This window comes from Rhinolophus sinicus, linkage group LG06, assembly GCF_036562045.2.
Source record: "Rhinolophus sinicus isolate RSC01 linkage group LG06, ASM3656204v1, whole genome shotgun sequence".
Classification (NCBI taxonomy): Eukaryota; Metazoa; Chordata; class Mammalia; order Chiroptera; family Rhinolophidae; genus Rhinolophus; species Rhinolophus sinicus.
In genome coordinates, this window is record NC_133756.1 from 132,458,814 (window position 1) to 132,475,921 (window position 17,108).

The following is a 17,108-nucleotide window of genomic DNA, read 5'->3' on the forward strand; positions in this document are numbered from 1 at the left end:
AATTTGCCTGTTAGGATATCAAAGTTGTGTGAAATAATTTGGTATACAACTGCAGAAGAGAATTCTTTGGGTTCTGTTTGTGATTATCTAATCTTAGAGGTTAGAATGAAAAGGATGAAGTTGTAGAATATGTAAGAGAATTTTTCACCTGTAGACAGTACTTCTCCCTTTAGGAAAAAGACAAATTAGGTCTATACTCTGTGTAGTGTTCCAACTGTATTTTGGATCAAAAATATATAAGGAATCAAGTGATAACTTTAATGCGTCATCTTGACCAAGCCAGAAGAATATTCTGATACGCTAATTAAAATAAAGTAATTTAGCCAGTGGCAGTTAGATCTCTTTTCTGCCAGGATCCTATATGGAAATAAGCCAATGAGAGACAAGTTCCCCACTTCCATGTAATAGCCTTGGAGAAGAGGACTAGTATGGATCTGGCTTCATGACAGACTGGAGCGTTCTGTTAGGGTAACCTGAGACTCAACCCTTCTATTTCAACAATAACCTTGGAGGGAAGCCTGGGAACCTGAACAGCTGAGTGCAATCCAGAAGGTACCTTTAAGATTCCATTCACAGTAAGTTATATCCATCCCCAGAGAACATAGACCTAGACCCATGAGTTTCTTCTATGCTTGACAAAAATAGGAGCCTGGGCAATTGGTGCCATTTCCATGTTTGGCATTTTATTCACACAACTAATAAATAGGCATCTTTTCTTTCTTAATAGACTAATATTAAAAAATGCTTTATTAAAGTGAGCCATACAAGTGAATTATGGAGTACGATAATAAAGTGTAAATTACTGAAGCTAGCTCACAGAAGCCATTTTGCAACAGTATCAAGCTAGACCAGGCAGCTGTATGTACTACATACAAACAAGTCTCCTCAAAATTAATATTCTGGGCTCTAGATAGGTCCCCCAAGAAATACAGTAGATAAAATTGTGTCCTTTAATTTAAATTCTGTGAGACAACACCTTTTATCTCACCCACATACACAAAGAACAGGATTGGTTCTCACCTTCGCTTGTTTAGAAGTGTTGAGCTTGACAGCAGAAACTTTCCCCAGGTGGTCACCTACAAAAACTCTAAGAATAGCTGTGTCCCAACAGAGAGCTGTAACTTTTCGGCCTTTGTGTTCTGAAGACACACAAATTCGTTCTGGTTTCCCACGACGCTCTTGATTTAATTCCCAAACAACTACAAGACCTTGACTGCAAGAATTGAGCCACAGAGGCAAATTTTTGACAATGGTGAAAAAGGTACAATTTAACTGCAGCACAATTTCAGCTATATTAAATATACATGAAAACTTGTTCTTCAAAAAAGAGGAAGTATAAAGTCAAGGTATTGATTTCCTTGCATTGGTTCACCAATACAGTATAATAGAACTTAGATGTTCTAAATTATGTTACCTTTCTCTTTTAATGCCATTGAAATGTTATTGCCGCATATTAGCATTTTCCACAAACACTAAGGTGACCAAACTGTCTATCCAGGTTTGCTGTGGACTAAGAGGTTTCCCAGGACACAGGACTGTCAGTGCTAAAACTGGGACAGTCCTAGGCAAATCGGGACGGCCAGTCACCCTAACAAACACAAAACTCTGTTTGCCAATTTAAAATGCATTTGGAAAAGATCCGGTAGTTTTAAAACAGTTTCTCACCTGGTAGCTACAGCAACATAATCATCATCATGTAAACAACAGGCAACCTGAGAAATTGCACCTTCCTAGAGCACAAAAGGAAAAATTTCAGGCAGCTTCTCAAAAATGGTAGTTTTTTACTGTTAAACCTCCAGCTTTACATTCTTCTTTTATTCTAAATGATTATTTATAATGGAGAAATCTGCACTTGTGAAAGGTACTCTAAATGGGATACAACAGGGCTACCCTTAACCTTACCTTGTGTGAAAGAAAAAGCCTATGCTTCCAGCCTTCTTTTTGAATGAGATTGAGACCTCCTCCTGAAGTGCCCAAAGCCAACCATTTCCGAGACACAGCTATGCTCGTGCACTGAAAACATGTAAATGGACAAGCATGAGATCACGGTCACTGGCTCAAATAAGCTACCCACTTGCAATAAGTACCAAGCATCTGTACACCAGGTTCTTCCCCCACCCCACCCCACCCCACCCCCCAGCTGGACACCACATAATGGCACCTTTGCTCTCATTCTAGTACAGTGAAAATTACAGAAGAACATTTTGGCTTTACATTTTTAATTGAATCTTAAAATGGCTGAACAGGTTCAACTATCTAAATAATTTTCCCTGAAATGGAATGGCTGTGTGCAATGTCAGAGAGGTAATGGATGAGGGGAGAGGGGGTTGTGTCACTGTGTGAGGGATATAAATGATAAATGTCTAACTAGTGCATTGTTTTGTGCACCTGAAACTAATAAAAAGTTAATAGATAAATAAATAAATAATTTTTCCTGGGCAAAAGCCCACTAGTTACTAGACCATTCATCTTTTGTGTAATTTGGCTTGGTCATTCCCATGCTGACCACCACGCTGGAAGATCAAGTAAATCTCCAGGGAATAAAGCAACGACTTTAATCTTTTGCTCACTTACATCATTTCTAGTCTGTGTAATATTAACAGCACAAAACACCCATAGCTTTTAGAGCAAGTGAGACTGCGGAGGACACAGATGAAGGCCGCTACTATTACGTCTCCCCTACCCTCAGCCTGCTGATTCCTCTTCTGCTGCACCAGAGAGAGCAGCGGCCGTGTTGTGCCCACCACCTTGGGGCAAAAATTGTGGGTTGGCTGACAAGACAGTCCCCACCCTCTTCAACCTTGCTGCTTCCACCATAGAAACTGAAAAACTTAAATATTCACTTACCAGTTTCTCTTGCAGCTAGGGGGAGCCATGTGACTCAAATCCAGTAGTAAGCCTAAGCCTGCTAGGGCTTCTTAGAAAGCTTTACCTTCCCAGATAAAAGGCAGAGTGTGAACAAAAGAAAGCCTTTGTCCTTGGACCCCTTTTTCTTGCTTGAGAGGCTAATGGAGACATCAAGATTGGAGCCAGGACACTTATCTTGCAACTCTGACTAAATGCCAATATATGGATGACGGTAAAACAGGAAAGGAAGAGAGCCTGGGTCCTCAGGGATATCACTGGGCCACTACACTAAACCCAGAAACACTATCCTCCAATGAGGTTCCAAATACCTTTACCGCTTAAGCTATTATTGATAAGGTATTCTGTAACTTGCAGCTAAAAAAATATCTAACTGATATCGACCCTCATAACTGTAGTTCCTATTATTTGCCTTTTACTTCCTAGTCTCCCTTTGCTAAGAGGCTAGAATAGTGCTTTGGGGTGGGAGCAAAAGTGTAAGAATGAAATTATTTTGAAACTGATTTTGTCACTTGTTCTTCACCATGTCATTCCTGAGTTTATCAAAAGAACTCAGGATTGGGACCGGCCCGGTGGCTCAGGGGGTTAGAGCTCCATGCTCCTAACTCCGAAGGCTGCTGGTTCGATTCCCACATGGGCCAGTGGGCTCTCAACCACAAGGTTGCCAGTTCAATTCCTCGACTCCCACAAGGGATGGTGGGCTCTGCCCCCTGCAACTAAGATTGAACACAGCACCTTGAGCTGAGCTGCCGCTGAGCTCCTGGATGGTTCAGTTGGTTGGAGCGCTACTCTCAACCACAAGGTTGCCGGTTAGACTTCTGCAAGGAATGGTGGGCTGTGCCCCCTGCAATTAATAACGGCAACTGGACCTGGAGCTGAGCTGCACCGTCCACAACTAAGATTGAAAGGACAACAACTTGACTTGAAAAAAAGTCCTGGAAGTACACACTGTTGCCCAATAAAGTCCTGTTCCCCTTCCCCAGTAAAAAAAATCTGAAAAAAAAAGAAAAAGAAGAAAAAAAGCCTCACTTTAAAAAGAAAAAAAAAAAGAAGGATTTAAAGGAAGCACATTACTTCTTCCCACTGAGCTCATTAATGACTTTTGCTTTGTTCCCTATAATGAAGGGTATATCAAACTCCTTGTTTTGGAATAAACGTATTATAACAGCAGTGGATCATGTTGCTCAAAATGCAATGGGTATACTCACTGTACTATTTTATTTTCAAATACATTACTTTCTAAGAGAAGACAGTAAGATTACTGAGATGAAAAAAATTCAGCAATCAATATCATGGTTTCCAAGGATGGGAAAGAATTCAAATGACAGCTCAAAAAATAAATCAAGAAAGAGCTATGAACATGCTACTTCTATGTAAGGCATTACTATCACAGGTAAGAATACTCAAGATTCCATAAAACAAAGAACTAGAGGGCAGGGGGCACATGTAACAAAGAGCACAGAAATATATGAACATGAAAATGAAAATGGCACAAGGATCAAGAAACTCACCTTTAGACGACTGGAGTCCAGCCTCAGCGCTGAAAGTAATGGATCCACAGACTCAAACTCTGCAAGAACATGGCTATAGGACTCCGGTATCACTGGCACAAAAGTCATTTAGCCAGAAAGTTGAAACTACGTTGAGTGAGTTACCGTACTCCTGAATAAAACCTGCAAAAACATAATTTAAGAAGCTCACCAGTGGGCCGGCCAGTGGTTCAGGTGGTTGGAGTGCCGTGCTCCTAACGCCGAGGTCGCTGGTTCAATTCCCACATGGGCCAGTGAGCTGTACCCTCTACAGCTAAGATTGTGAACAACAGCTCTCCCTGGAGCTGGGCTGCGGTGAGCAGCCTGAGGTTGGTGTGAGCTGCTGAATACCGCCGTGAGCGGCCGGTGACCAGTGTGAGGGCCAGCAGGCAGTCTGAGCAGTGAGCTGCTGACTGCGACCGACTGCCTCAGCTGGGGGAGCGCAAGGCTCATAGTATCAGCATGGGCCAGGGAGCTGTGTCCTACACAACTAGACTGAGAAACGGCTTGAACCGGAGTGTGGGGGGAAGGAGGCAGAAGAAAGGGGGGTGAGCTCACCACTCATTCAGCATGCATTTAATGAATGTGTGGAGAACAGAGGGAAACATGAGAAAGGCACAAGGACCCTTACTCTGGAGGTGCTTAGCATGTAGGTGGAAAGAAAACACACACAGAGATATTTTATGCATCCATCAGCTTGTCCTGCAGCATTCCCTGACTCTACACCTCCCAGAGCATCAAGCCCAGATTCCTGAGGCCCTCCATGCTACCCCACTCTAACAGTGTGAGTGGGTAGAATGGACACTGTACGATTTCAGAGGGAAATTGGTCAAGCTCCTCTATGGTAAAATAGCAACCCCAGCTGCATTTCTTTATGTTGTAAACCTTCTGTCTTTAAGTCTCTCACTAAAGGGCAATTTTCCGTCAAGGCCTCTAACTACAAACCATTATCAGTAAATTCAATGGTTATCAGCCAACAATTTAATAGTGGTTAACAAGATTAGACCTCTGGATCTCTTTCTCCAGCCTTTCAGGGGCTCAGTAAGTATCAGTGGAATGACTGAATGCATCTACTAGTAAGTAGTAACTGAGAAGGTGTAGAGAAGTAGAGCAAGAGGCATAAGAGCTTCAATAAAATACCCAATCAGGACTATATAATTTAACACAAGAATTCTTAACTGTCCAACAACTGTGTACATTTTGGGCAAATTGCACTAATTTTCAAAAAAACATAAAAAGAAAGAAAAAAATTAGGAAAATTCTACCCATGAATTTTAACTTCTCTCAATCCTTTGTTACCTGCCAAATTAAGAATAAAAAAGCAAATACTACAAAAAATTCAGAAACAACTATAATTTTTCAAGTGTTTATACTTTGCGCTTTGATTTTTTTTTTCCAGAAACATGTGTGTTTACTCATTTGTTTTACACAACAAATATGTACCTAGCACCAACTATGTGCCAGGCATTGTTCTAGCTCCCAGAGATACGAAAGATGACAAAACAAAGTCCTAACGCTCATGGAGCATACTTTCTAATGACAAGATACATATAAGCTTAAGATTTTTTTAATGCATACACATAATATAGTCTTACTCTTTAGTAATAAGTATCTAGTATCTGCTAGTAATATTGTTCTTAATATTGCTTGACCTCTGCAAGAAGTGTTCTGAAAAAAAGAATCTTTAGTAGTCCTATACAGGCTTACCTCAGAGATATTGCAGGTTTGGTTCTAGACCACAACAATAAAGCGAGTATCGTAATAAATCAAGTTGTAATCTTTTTGCTGGTGGAAGATCTTGCCTTCAATTTGTAAAAAGGGCAACATCTGTGAAGCATAATAAAGTGAAGCACAATAAAGCAAGGCATGCATCGTACTCAAAATATTTGAGAATTCCTGACCTAAGAAAAAAAATCTCTTTCTTCTCAATATTGAGAACCTAGTAAAATATGAGGCATAACGGTGGGAACAGGACAAAATTATTCCAGAAATCAGTCACTTTAAAATCAAACAGGGGAAAAAAAGGACAAATAACACACATACACACACCCCTCACAAGGAAAACATAAGCAAAGTGCTATGTTGGATCTTAAAGGACAGAGAGATCACATTGAGTTAAAAGGAACCATAGAAAACTTCCTAAGGGACGCAGCACTGGAGCTGAGGACGCTTTTATCAGAAGGAAAGGGTAAGGGTAACAGGTAGGCCGGCAATAAGCAAAGATAGATAGAGGATTTATTTGGAGAATACATGTTTGGTCTTTGCTTGAAACACAGGATTCAAGCAATGGAATCATGAAAGATAAAGCTGGACTAGTAATTCGGGCACAAGTTACAAAACACTTTGAATCTTAAACTAAAGAACCTGAGAAAATTTTAATTTGGTAGGCAACAGAAAGGTATCGAAGGATTTGGTGTTGGGTGATCAAATAATTTCTGTGAAGTCCTGTGGGCAGATACTTGACAACAAGGGTGGGTAGAAAGGAAGTAAAGATAAGGCCTTTCAATTACTAAAATCTGGTGGAAAGGAGAAAATCTCTCTTGACTTTCTGACCAGGGGAGACTCAAACAGATTTGTAGATAGTAGATAAAAGAAAAGTCTTTAAAACTCTTTTTAAGGGTTTTCACGGGTTGAAGATATAAGATAAAAACAACAGTACAAGATCCTAAAGAAGATAGAAAAGAATGACATCAAGACCCCAATATCTACGTATGTCTTCTACTTGTGATCTTAATCTCTGAGGCGGATAGCCATTTGGCCTTGACCTCAGTGAAGAGAGAATGGATGTCCTGGAAGTTATGATTTAATGGGGTGAAAAAAAAACCTGGCTAGTTCTTATTTTTCTAAAAAGGATTTAATGGAGATGAAAGTGGAAAAGAAACAGTATAAGCAATGTCAGTTCTCACGAGAAGTTGCTGCGCGATAGTATTAAGCCAACTCCAAATTTAGACTTTGCTTTGTGCTTATTCTCTCCTGAACTGACTGACTACTCCTTTCCCTCCACATCTACTTATCCAAATCCACCCAGCCTTCCAAGCCCAATATAAGTCCCACTTCGCAGAATTCTCAAGGTGGAAGACTCACAGGTAATGAATTCAGTGCAAATATCCACCTAATTCAGAAATTAGTTTTGCCGTGGATCCCTGAACATTCTCAGCAATGGAAAGGAAGTGCGTCCTCTCATGAAGCTGCCCACTCCACTCCACTCCTCTCCACAGCTCTCACTGTTACAAGGTCCTTTTTAATATTGGGCTGAAACCTGACCATTGAGAACTTTTACTAAGTATTCCTAATTGTGGATTCTACAGTTTAAGGGAATAAATTTACTCCTCTAAAACAACATTTCAGTATTTGAAAAGTGTTATCTGGTCTTCTAAAAATTTAACATTCCCAGTTCTTCGACCATTCCTGACTGAACAATTTCTCTGTTCTGGTCAACCTTCTACACAGGTGCTTTAGTTTACCTGAAAATTTGTTGCCTAGAACTGAACATGATACTCCTTAAGTAGTTGGATAACACAGAATAGAGTAGAAACACTAATCTCCTTGATCTGAACACTAAGTTTCAATATTACTACTTAAAACAGCATCAGATGTGTTTTTAAAGTAGTCACGTCACACTTTTGATTCAACAGAGCAAGTGGTCAACTAAAACCCAAAGAAATTTTCACATAAAATGAATGAGTACAATCTTCCTTGCTAGTACCTACTGTGTTTCCCCGAAAATAAGACTGGCTCTTATATTAAGTTGTGCTCTTATAGTAAGACGCATTAGGGCTTCTGTTCAGGGGATGTCATCCTAAAAAATCATGCTAGGGCTTATTTTCCGGTTAGGTATTATTTTCGGGGAAACACAGTAGATACAGCAGAATTGAGCTCAAAGTAAAAGCTACTGTTAATCAAATATGACAATGGATATAAAAAGTACCTAGAAATTTAAAGGCTCTGTACAAACAGAATGTTGATCATTGTTGAAGTTGGGTTATGTATACTGAGGTTTCATTATATTATCCAGTCTACTTCCGTCTGACATTTTCCAGAACAAGATTTTTTTCAGTATGTACTTTTAAAAAAACTCTGTACAAACCTTCAACAGCTACCCTTCTTACATAATCTATAATCTCATTCCAGTTTCCCAGACTTATCTCCCACCTCCTCTCTCCTACTCTCCAACTACTATATTGAGTCATCTCTTGTTCGTCTTTCACTCTCTGAACTTTGTGCCTCTATACTTTTCTATATGGTGCTTCTTTAATCTTCCTCCATCTAACAAAACTCTATCTTCCTGCACATCTAAGTTTAAACATTCTGTTAAATCTGTCACACCTCCAGCCTAGCAAAAAACTAAGCAAACAGAAGACGGCTATACATGCTTACAAAGCCAATGAAACAAATTTTTGAGGGGTTGGCTTGCCCAACGTCACAGAGCTCTTAAAAGGTAAGGCTAAGACTAGCATCCACTTTTTCTGAGTCCAAATCTAATCATCTTTCCATTTCCCTGCAATAATTGATGGTAACACAACCGAATAGTAGGTCAAAAAGCTTTTTCTCAAAACTACTCATTTTACTAATGGAGCAGTGTTTGCTGCTCACACAAAATGCAAATTACAGCATTCTTTCCCCCACTGGATGCATGGAAGGAAGAAGGGGCAACGAGAGAGAAGAAAGGAAGCAAAAATTAAAGTTATTAAGCGAAGGGGAAGTAGGAGATTCCCCCCATTTCCACAATTGGATCTTACTACCCAAGAAGTACTAATCAGAGAACTCTCCACCTCCGACAGAGAAATGGCAGCTCCCTCATTCATGCGTTCAACATGCCTTGTGTGCACCGCTGGAGACACTCCATGCCTACAAGAATCTCCTTGCCTAGCTGAACTAACTTTTTAACAGCTAACCTTGAATACTGTATTCGGAGTTCTTGAGGAGAGGAGCCTCGGTAACCAAATAATCAAAGTCAGGTTCAAAGACTAGCAGCCCGTAGGTCTCAGCCCCGCCCCACCACCTCCACGCCGGTAACCCCCAATTTTCAGTAGGACAGTCCCTCACCGCTGGGCGCCGGGATACTCACCTAGCACCTAGAGCTGCACCGAAGATTGTCTCCCCTCTCGCTCCTCCCCTCCCTGGTTTACGTCATCCCGGAGCGCCAGGGACGCCGAGACAACGCGGTTAACGGTACTTCCTCGTCACGTGACGAGTTACGCCCCTGCTTGCGCTTAGTCCCTCCCCCTCACGCCGCAGTTGCAATTACGCTCTCTGCGGCCTGCAGTTAGCCGGCCTGTGCTGGCCGAAGACGCAACGCCGACCGAGACCGGAGAAGCTCTATGCCAAAAGGGTGAGCCAGCCAGGATCCCGGAAACCTTCACCGCTTGAAGCCGGCGAGAGGAAAGGAAACAGGCGGGAACCCGCGGGGAAGGGAGGGAACTAGCGGAAGGTGTCATGGCGGCCGCGTCCTGCGGTCACGTGCTCCGCAGACCCGCCTTAGTGCTTCCGGTCACGTGCCCTCAGAGTCCTCGCAGCCAGCGATGGAGGCGAGACCCCCCAGTAACAGAGGCGGCGGCGGTGACGGCGGCGGCTCCTGGGTTTCAGCCTCTTCCCGGCTGCGTCTCTAAGAAGCGTAGCGGAATTCGACCTCACTCAACCCACTTACTTACTCCCTCCCCAGGGCCGTAGCTCCCACCTGGTAAGTTTAGACCGGAGAATGGGGGTGGGTGGGTGGGTGAATTGCTGACAGGCCCAGGAGCCACAGGACGGCTTGGATTCTGCCCCTTTTTCCTGTGTCCCTGTCGTCGTCCCCACAACTCTCAAGTCTGCCTTCTCGGTAGCCCGTTATTATCGTGAAGCGGGGACGAGGCGACCCGTAATTACTTGCCTGTAAGAAGCCTACCCCTCTACTGGGAGGAGGGACTGGAAGATTTACCCAAACCCGGGATCAGACTTGGCTCATGAGAATGAAGGACGTGGAGGCCTCTCCCTAGCGAGGAGCCCTTCCGTTAGGAAATGCGCTATTGAGTCTTTCGGTTTCTGTAAGACCAAAGCTTTCCCGTCAGTGTCCACAAACCTTTTGCTTCACCTGTCAATTCTACGTTTCTTAAAACCTTAACATGTGTGCCGATCCACACCGCACCCCTTCCCCCAGTTTTGGTCTATGCCCAGTTGAATCATCTTAAAATTGACCACCAACACATGGAAATGTATAATTACTGCTTTATAAATGCCCGACGTTCTCAGAAGCTAAATTGACTGAGGTGTATCTGATTGACTCCTAAACACCGATTTTAGGTTCTGTATAGTGGGGAAGGGAAGGGAAATAAAAACTTAACCTTTTGCCCATCACGAGACCCAATTTTAAAACATACAAAAACTAAGTGATTTGAAATATACCTTGCAGTAAGTATTGACTCCATAAAGGAGTGGAACAATTCCTCCCCATGAATACTTACCATGAATTCTCCCAATATATAAAGCAAAGTCAAAACTAGAACAAATGAGATGGAGAGGTCACACCAGAAGGGAAAATAATCTCTAGTACCAGGCCTATGGCTTACAGAAGGACTGGGCTCTAGAGAGAACTTTGTGCTTTTTAGCAGACCTAAATCCTTCATTTGGAAAGAAGGGAGAGAGAATTTGGGGCCATTAAACCTGTTCTGCTGCCCTCACTTAACCAGCAGTGCAGCAGCAGATTGATAGGTTTGAGTCTCTCCTAGATGATATTAAATACATACGGTAGTGCTAATGTAAAAAAAAAAAATAATCCACACAAATGCAGAGGGGACTGTTTAAAAATATTAGGAAGATTGATGTCAAAAAGAGAGGAATCAGTTAAAAGTAATGATCAGCTCCAGTCAATTAGGACTGCTTCCTGTATGCACTAACCTCAAGGCTTATATCTTCTCCCTGCTGGTCTCTAAAAGGTGGAAAACCTTTTGGTCCTGCTTTTCTGTGCTGCTGGTTTTTTCCCCCTACTATCAGAACACTGTCTAGTGTACCTTGCGCTTTCCTGGCATTTTGACCACTATTTCTCCCTCATGGATACTGCTGCAAGAGGTGTCTTTGTGCCTTTCCTCTTTTCTCTCTCGTCTTCAGTGTGGTGATGTCAGGCATTAAGCAGCCCCTCCTTTCCCCATTTTGATTGCCAACTGATTACTCCTCTCTGGATTTTAGCATTGTTCTCTTGTTAGCGTGCAGTATTTATTAGTGAATATGAGTATGCATTGCCCTCTGTCTTCTGTGTGACATTTTCCTCTTTGCTTTCTCTGCACTGCTGTGAGATGAAAAAGTGCTTGGTCTGAAAATTGCTATATTAGTTATTCCTCCTTAGTATTTTCCTTGTGTGTGTAACTATCCTTAAAACAGTGCATTTTGGTCACTCTTTACATGTTTTCAATGTCTTGTTCCCTGTAATGCTGAATTGTTAAAAATTTTTTTGATTGCCTAATGGCAAGCAGCATTCCAAATCTCCATTTTGTATGCTGGCAGATAACAGCAGCTCTTGTTCTAGAGAGTGATAAGGGTTTATATTTCACTTGTTGTCTTTCTGCACATTTACCTTTACACATTGGAAAAGGGGATGTAAATAATGGGAATGCAGAGATGTGGTAATTTAAAGGTTTTTGCTGGATAGTTTCAAATTCTTCCTGTCTCTGTTTCCTTAGAAGCCAGTTATTGGAATCTGTGAGGAATGGTCCTCTGATCTGTAAGTAGAGTTCTAGTGCTTCCTGGAGTTTAGTCACAGATGTGTGTGCAAAGTTTTCTTGTGTCTTACTTACCAAAATAGTATTCTTTTAGCAACAGAGATCTCAAGCAGATGTCACAGATATTCGTTGGACTCTTCCTGTACACCAAAGTACACTGCTGGTACTGTATTGCAGTGAACACAGTACAGTGCAGCTTCTGCCCTTTATGAAGCTTGCAGTCAATCTACTGTGTTTCCCCGAAAATAAGACCTAGCCAGACAATCAGCTCTGATGCATCTTTTGGAGCAAAAATTATAGTAAAATAAGACTGGGTCTTAAATAATATATAATATATATAATATAATACCAGGTCTCATTTTAATTTTTGCTCCAAAAGATGCATTAGAGCTGATTGTCCAGCTAGGTCTTATTTTCGGGGAAACACGGTATTGGGGAAACAGACATTAAAAGAATTACTTTAAAAATTAATTACTGTTGTGGTAAGTGCCATAAAGAGAAGAATAGGAGACCTTGCCTAGTAACTTGGAACTTAGAGTAGACCAAAAAAACAAGTAAAAGTAATGAGATGGAAGGAGAATGTGCAGAGGCTCAGAGCAAGTCATATACATTTAGCTTCAAGCAAATAAATATTTAACAGCAAATGAATTAATGCCTTTACCAGAGGATCTTGCTATTTCAAGAAGTCTTGTGGCAGATTATTTCATAAAGTAAATCTTTTAAGTAAAGCCAGACCTTCATCAAGCCATTTGTTTAAATGTAACTGCACCCATACTTTTTGTCAACAAAATATTCTGTGAATCTTACAGCGGTCTGCTGGGAAGAAGTAAAACTAAAAGAGCATTCAAATCATCTGTAATCCTGTTACTATAGGTAACTACCATTAGAGGTATATCCCTCCAGTCACATATATTTTCATAATAGCGTGGTGGAATTCCAAGGTGAGACTGACCCAGATTCAAACCCAGTTCTGCTACTTCTTGATGCATTTGGAAAGCATCTTGATTTCTCAGAACCAGTTTCCTTTATCTGCAGAATGGAGCTAATAGAACCTACCTCAGGATTGTTAACAGGGAACTGAATGAGATAATGCCTATAAAGAACTTAGTCCAATGCCTGGCACGTATTAAGAATTAAATAAATTTTAGACAGAGTTTTTAAAAATTAAGAGTGGAATCAAACTCCATGGTTTTTTGTTTGTTTGTTTTGGGGTTGTTTTGTTGTTTGTTTTTTGCTAGAACAGTGGTTTTCAGACTTTATAAGGGGCACTAACCCTGTAATCAAAATCTTAGGAGGACTGCAAATAAACCAATTAAAAAATAGTATGATATATTAAGAATTTTAATCCTCTATTATATGTGATATATAGATATCAAAACTATGAGGATTGTAAAACAATGTGGGGAAATATTTCCAATGGCAAGTGAAGAACAAGAATTAACTTGGATGTACTTCAACATTACGTTTGTAAGGTGGGTACAGATAAACACAATTTAAAATTAAAGAAATGGATGTTAAGGTTTTGTGGGCTTATGGAATTTTTTAAATCCCTTTTTGTTACTGAGCTTATTAGGCTCCATCCCAACATTTACAAATGCCCACATAACATATTATAAACTATCTCCACCTGCATGACTCACCAGCACCTCACCCTCATCATGTCCACAACTGAATTCCTTATTTTCACTTTCAAACCTGTTCTTCTTTCTTCTTTATTTCTGTAAATGGCACCACTATACTCATGTCTATAAGTGAGGTATGAACAAGCAGCTGTGATACTTCTTTCAGCCAGTACAATGTCTATTCATCCTGCTCCCTCAGTATTCCTCCTGTCCCTTCCTGTCCATTCTCACTGCCACCAGCCTGGTTCAGACCCTTTGTGGTCCCTTTTCAGTATCATTTTGCCCACAGATTAATTTCCTAGAATACAAAGCACATCCCTGTCGAAGTCTTCAGAGGTATTCAGTTGTCTGCCACATAGGATGGTGTTCTCCGCTATCTGCCTCCCTGTTAACCACCCAGCTTTATAGCCCACTGATCCCCATGATGAGCTTCTTGCTACATCCAGAGCAGGCTGCTTACCATTCCTAGAGAGTCACAAGCCTTGGCCCCAATCCACTCCCTTTGCCTGTTTCCCTTTCTCTGTTAAAATCGTCATTCAAGACCCAATTCATAACTAACATGTATAAAAAAGAATAAACTACTGATACATGTACTAGATGGTGAATTTCAAAAAAACAGGTAGATTAAGCAAAAAGCTGGAGACAAAAGAAGAAGAATACATGATTCCGTTTATATGAAATCCTAGAACAGACAATAACTAATCTGTGATAATAGAAATCAGAAAGTAGTTGCTGGAGGGTAAGAGGAAGAGACTAGACCAGAAAGGAACATGAGGGAATTTTCAGAGGTGATGGAAATGTTATCTGTCTTGTTTGGGGTAGTAGTACCTGGGTGTATACAATTATCAAAATGGATTGACCAGAACAGCTCAGACCTGTGCATTTTGTTGGTTTGTTGATTATACCTAAATTTTTAATTGCCCCCTCCCCCCCAAAAAAAATCTATGAGAAACCTTTGACAAAACCTCCTGTGTGAAGAAATTTACTGAGTCCTAATTCAGAACACTTTTTGTCTTCCTTTTGGGACTTCACAATCTCTAATTTGTATATACTAACACACACACACACACACACACTTTGCTCACTAGCCTGAAAGCCCTTTCAAAGCAGAATCAAAATTGACAGATATTTGTCTTTGGATAACCCCTAGGCTCCTTGGCTCGGTACACATTTATTGAATAAATGTGTTGGCACTGATCCTTTTCAATCTTTGGGTAGCGTAGCCTGTACGGAGACCTATAAACGGAAAGGTCTGGCTACTCAAAATTCAGGTAATCAACGTCAGAGAAATTAAGATTTCAACTCTTTTTTTTTAACTTGTAATTTTTATTTCTAAATCACTGCTTGAGTGAGTAAGAAGTACTAGCTTTTTAATCCAATGGTATTTTTCATTAATGCTAAGAGGTGATGATTTAAGAAGTAATTACTTTTTATTTTTCAGAGATCTTTATACAAGAATTGCTGGTTTCTATTATTTTTAATGTCTGCAACTCTTCCTCATGCTTACTTTCCTATCATGCCCATATAGAAGTTCTCCTCAATATGAATAACTAATGACAGATCCAATATTTCACTGTTCCCAGAAATGGCTTATGTGTGGCATTTGTGCGGCCACTTTCCCCTCCCAGCCCAGGGCAGACATTACCATCAGTCATGGCATCTGTCCTATTGAGCCCAGACTGCCTCAGAGTCCTTTTCGGCCTCATATTCCAGACAAGCCACACACAAGCCTCTGGCATTTGGGTTGGGCATTTAAGATTCCCAGGAGCGGGGAGAGGAGGCTCCAGGCCATTTTCTAGGTAACAAATTAGCCATATACAAATGACTTAGGCTAAGATGTGGAGAGCAGTTAGACATTTGATTGTTAAAAGATAGGGGAAATAGCATCTGAAGTGTTAAGTATTCTCTCAATTTTGGGATGTCACACCTACAGCTGTGGCAGCAGAGGGGAAGGGCCCCCTAAGCTATTTAGCAGCTTTGGGGAGCAGCAGCTCAGGCCTCTCAGGCAAGGTAACAGCCAGCCAGAGACCAGTCCTGGGCCCTGTATCGCAGGCTTGGGAACAAGATGGAGGAGCCAGACAAACTGTTCCAGAGCATAACTTGCCCAGCCTCTCTAGGATCTGCTCAACAGACTGGGAGAGGCGCCCGAGGAGCCTCCAAAGGAATTCAAACTATGGAAGTCAAACTGTGTACCACCTCCGGAGACCTACACTACTGAGAAGAAACTTCCCTGCCAGCACAATATGGCAAGAAAATGGTCTAACATAGTACTACACTGGTGATGATGCCCCAGGGAATAAGATAAGAAAGTGAGGCTTCTCCTGGAAGGGGAGGAGAGGGTAGGATCAGTCAGATGCTACCAGAAGATGAACATACTTCTGATAGGCACAAAGGAGAACCAAGAGAAGAAAAAGTACCAAAAAACAGGAATTTTTGGACTGCAAAACTTACTGGAATGGGTTTTTTGGCAGATAAAGATGATACTGTAAATTACTATGAAACAGTGTCTCCATGAAAATAAATACATGTTAATTAACTATTGCTGCAAGAACTTTCCACTGTGGAATTCATTTTTCATTTAAAACTTGTATGTATTTAAAACTCAAGTGGTGACTTGTAATTGTGAAATTGACAAAACTTGGAAGTATTCTTGCTATCACAGAATTGGTGGCATGGTTTGAGAGTTTTGTCACTGTTGACATGCCAGTTATGAACCTTTTATAAAGGAATGTATTTTTAAAGTATATTGTATCATATTATGAAGTTGTAGGGTGCTTTTCAGCTGTGTGCAGTATAAATAGATCATGAAAATAAAATTACTTATTCAATATTACTATTACTGCATAACATTAACATTTGAATATGTCTATGACAAATACCCTCTTTACCATGTGGTGTTTTAATAGTATTATCATCTATGGAGTGCTTCCTGTGTTCCAGGTGCTTTGTGCATACATTATCTCTGATCCTCAAACAGCCTAGTAAAGCAGGTATTAGTAGCCTGTCAATTGGGGATTTAACTCAGGACAATGGAACTCTAAAACCATCACACGAAACCACCTGTCCACCTGTCAAACTTAGGAACTGCAGTTAGCATCTCTTCAGGTACCCTGCAGTGGTGGTTAGTGGAGATCCTCTTCTCACCTGATTGTTTGCATTACTGTACTTACCATATATGCCTTATATTATGAAAATTTATTAATTTTCCTGTTACATATTAAATTTGCTGAAGATAAGGATCTTCTACAAAGAGTTGCCAGATACAGCACATAAAAATACAGGACAGCCAATTTGAATTTTAGATAAAAACAAATAATGGTTTAGTATATGCAATATTTGGGACATACTCATACCAAAATTTTGTTTATCTGAAATTTGCATTCTACTGAGCATCTTCTATT

The 17,108-nt window shown here is 40.8% G+C and overlaps 2 protein-coding genes across 9 annotated transcripts in view; one reads left to right on the forward strand and one right to left on the reverse strand.

Annotated features, from left to right (window-relative positions):
* HPS5 (HPS5 biogenesis of lysosomal organelles complex 2 subunit 2) overlaps positions 1 to 9,834 on the reverse strand; it is a 38,440-nt gene extending 28,606 nt beyond the window's left edge. Inside the window, exons 1-6 of one of the 5 annotated variants that reach the window (XM_019714945.2) lie at positions 9,463 to 9,811; positions 6,102 to 6,221; positions 4,377 to 4,538; positions 1,903 to 2,013; positions 1,666 to 1,730; positions 1,021 to 1,213 (exon numbers count right to left, since the gene is read on the reverse strand). In XM_019714945.2, coding sequence (XP_019570504.2) covers positions 1,021 to 1,213; positions 1,666 to 1,730; positions 1,903 to 2,013; positions 4,377 to 4,484 — 477 coding nt within the window. In that variant the 5' untranslated portion in view covers positions 4,485 to 4,538; positions 6,102 to 6,221; positions 9,463 to 9,811. The other 4 variants (XM_074336104.1, XM_019714946.2, XM_074336105.1 and 1 more) reach the window with 4 other exon arrangements.
* A 13-nt stretch (positions 9,835 to 9,847) lies between these two features.
* The window catches only part of GTF2H1 (general transcription factor IIH subunit 1), a 31,654-nt gene continuing 24,393 nt past the window's right edge, over positions 9,848 to 17,108 (forward strand). Inside the window, exons 1-3 of one of the 4 annotated variants that reach the window (XM_074336107.1) lie at positions 9,848 to 10,074; positions 12,047 to 12,087; positions 13,455 to 13,557. The gene's annotated coding sequence lies outside the window, so the exon portion shown is untranslated. The remainder of the gene's footprint in view (positions 10,075 to 12,046; positions 12,088 to 13,454; positions 13,558 to 17,108) is intronic. The other 3 variants (XM_074336110.1, XM_074336109.1, XM_074336108.1) reach the window with 3 other exon arrangements.